Source organism: Phytophthora sojae, assembly GCF_000149755.1.
Source record: "Phytophthora sojae unplaced genomic scaffold PHYSOscaffold_6, whole genome shotgun sequence".
NCBI lineage: Eukaryota > Oomycota > Peronosporomycetes > Peronosporales > Peronosporaceae > Phytophthora > Phytophthora sojae.
In genome coordinates, this window is record NW_009258120.1 from 1636733 (window position 1) to 1637454 (window position 722).

At 53.9% G+C, this 722-nt stretch overlaps 1 protein-coding gene across 1 annotated transcript; it reads right to left on the minus strand.

Moving 5' to 3' along the window:
- Nucleotides 1–225: 225 nt before the first annotated feature.
- Nucleotides 226–534, minus strand: PHYSODRAFT_302974 (hypothetical protein; the record flags this gene model as incomplete). The annotated part of the gene is made up of 1 exon (XM_009532464.1): nucleotides 226–534. The coding sequence occupies one exon, from the start codon at nucleotides 532–534 to the stop codon at nucleotides 226–228; it is 309 nt and encodes a 102-aa protein (XP_009530759.1).
- Nucleotides 535–722: the final 188 nt, after the last annotated feature.

Here is a 722-nt window from a genome sequence, read left to right on the forward strand (position 1 = left end):
AGGTTGCCTAGTCCCTCCACGTGTCAGCCGGCAGAAAAGGAAATGCTTCTCTTGCTCTAGCGAGTCGGTGCCAGTGACATCGAACCTGCGTGCACCAATGAGCAGCACGGGTGATGAAGCGTCTTGGCCATCCTTTTGAGCGCCATCGTCTTGAGGTTAGCACGCCAAGGGCTTTGTCTATTATGTGCTAGATCGAATGGGGTGCCTATTTTTATTAAAGAAGAACTAACTGCTAGAGTTACTCCGGGCTCGACGGCGTTTAGCTTTGCCTTTTCGTTTGGATCTGGCCGGGCGGATAGAGCTATCGCCAGCTTCGGCTTCCTCGCTACCATCACGCAGCGTGTTTGCAGATACATACGAGAGGACGTCCTCCACGTCGAGCCACCCTAACGCGGAAAACGTTTGCATTTTACCTGGATGTTGGTCCCGCGTCAAGTAGATGTCAGAGAAGCTTTTGTCTTCGCGACCTGCTGCAATCACCTCGTGCAGTTTGCGCCGAGCTCTTGACTCGTCGTCGCGCCACTTGGCCACCATGTCGGACACTTCATCCTCCGATGACAACAAGGCAACAGTTGTTGCGTCTTCGATAGCTGTAGCCGCCGCTCGAATTGCACCAACAACAGAGCTTCGGCTGTCCCCTGGTACCTGCCAACCTACGTCGCTTATTAGGCAGCTCAGTATCGTTGAGACCGATCTTAACGCTTGCTTGGCTTCGTCCGACG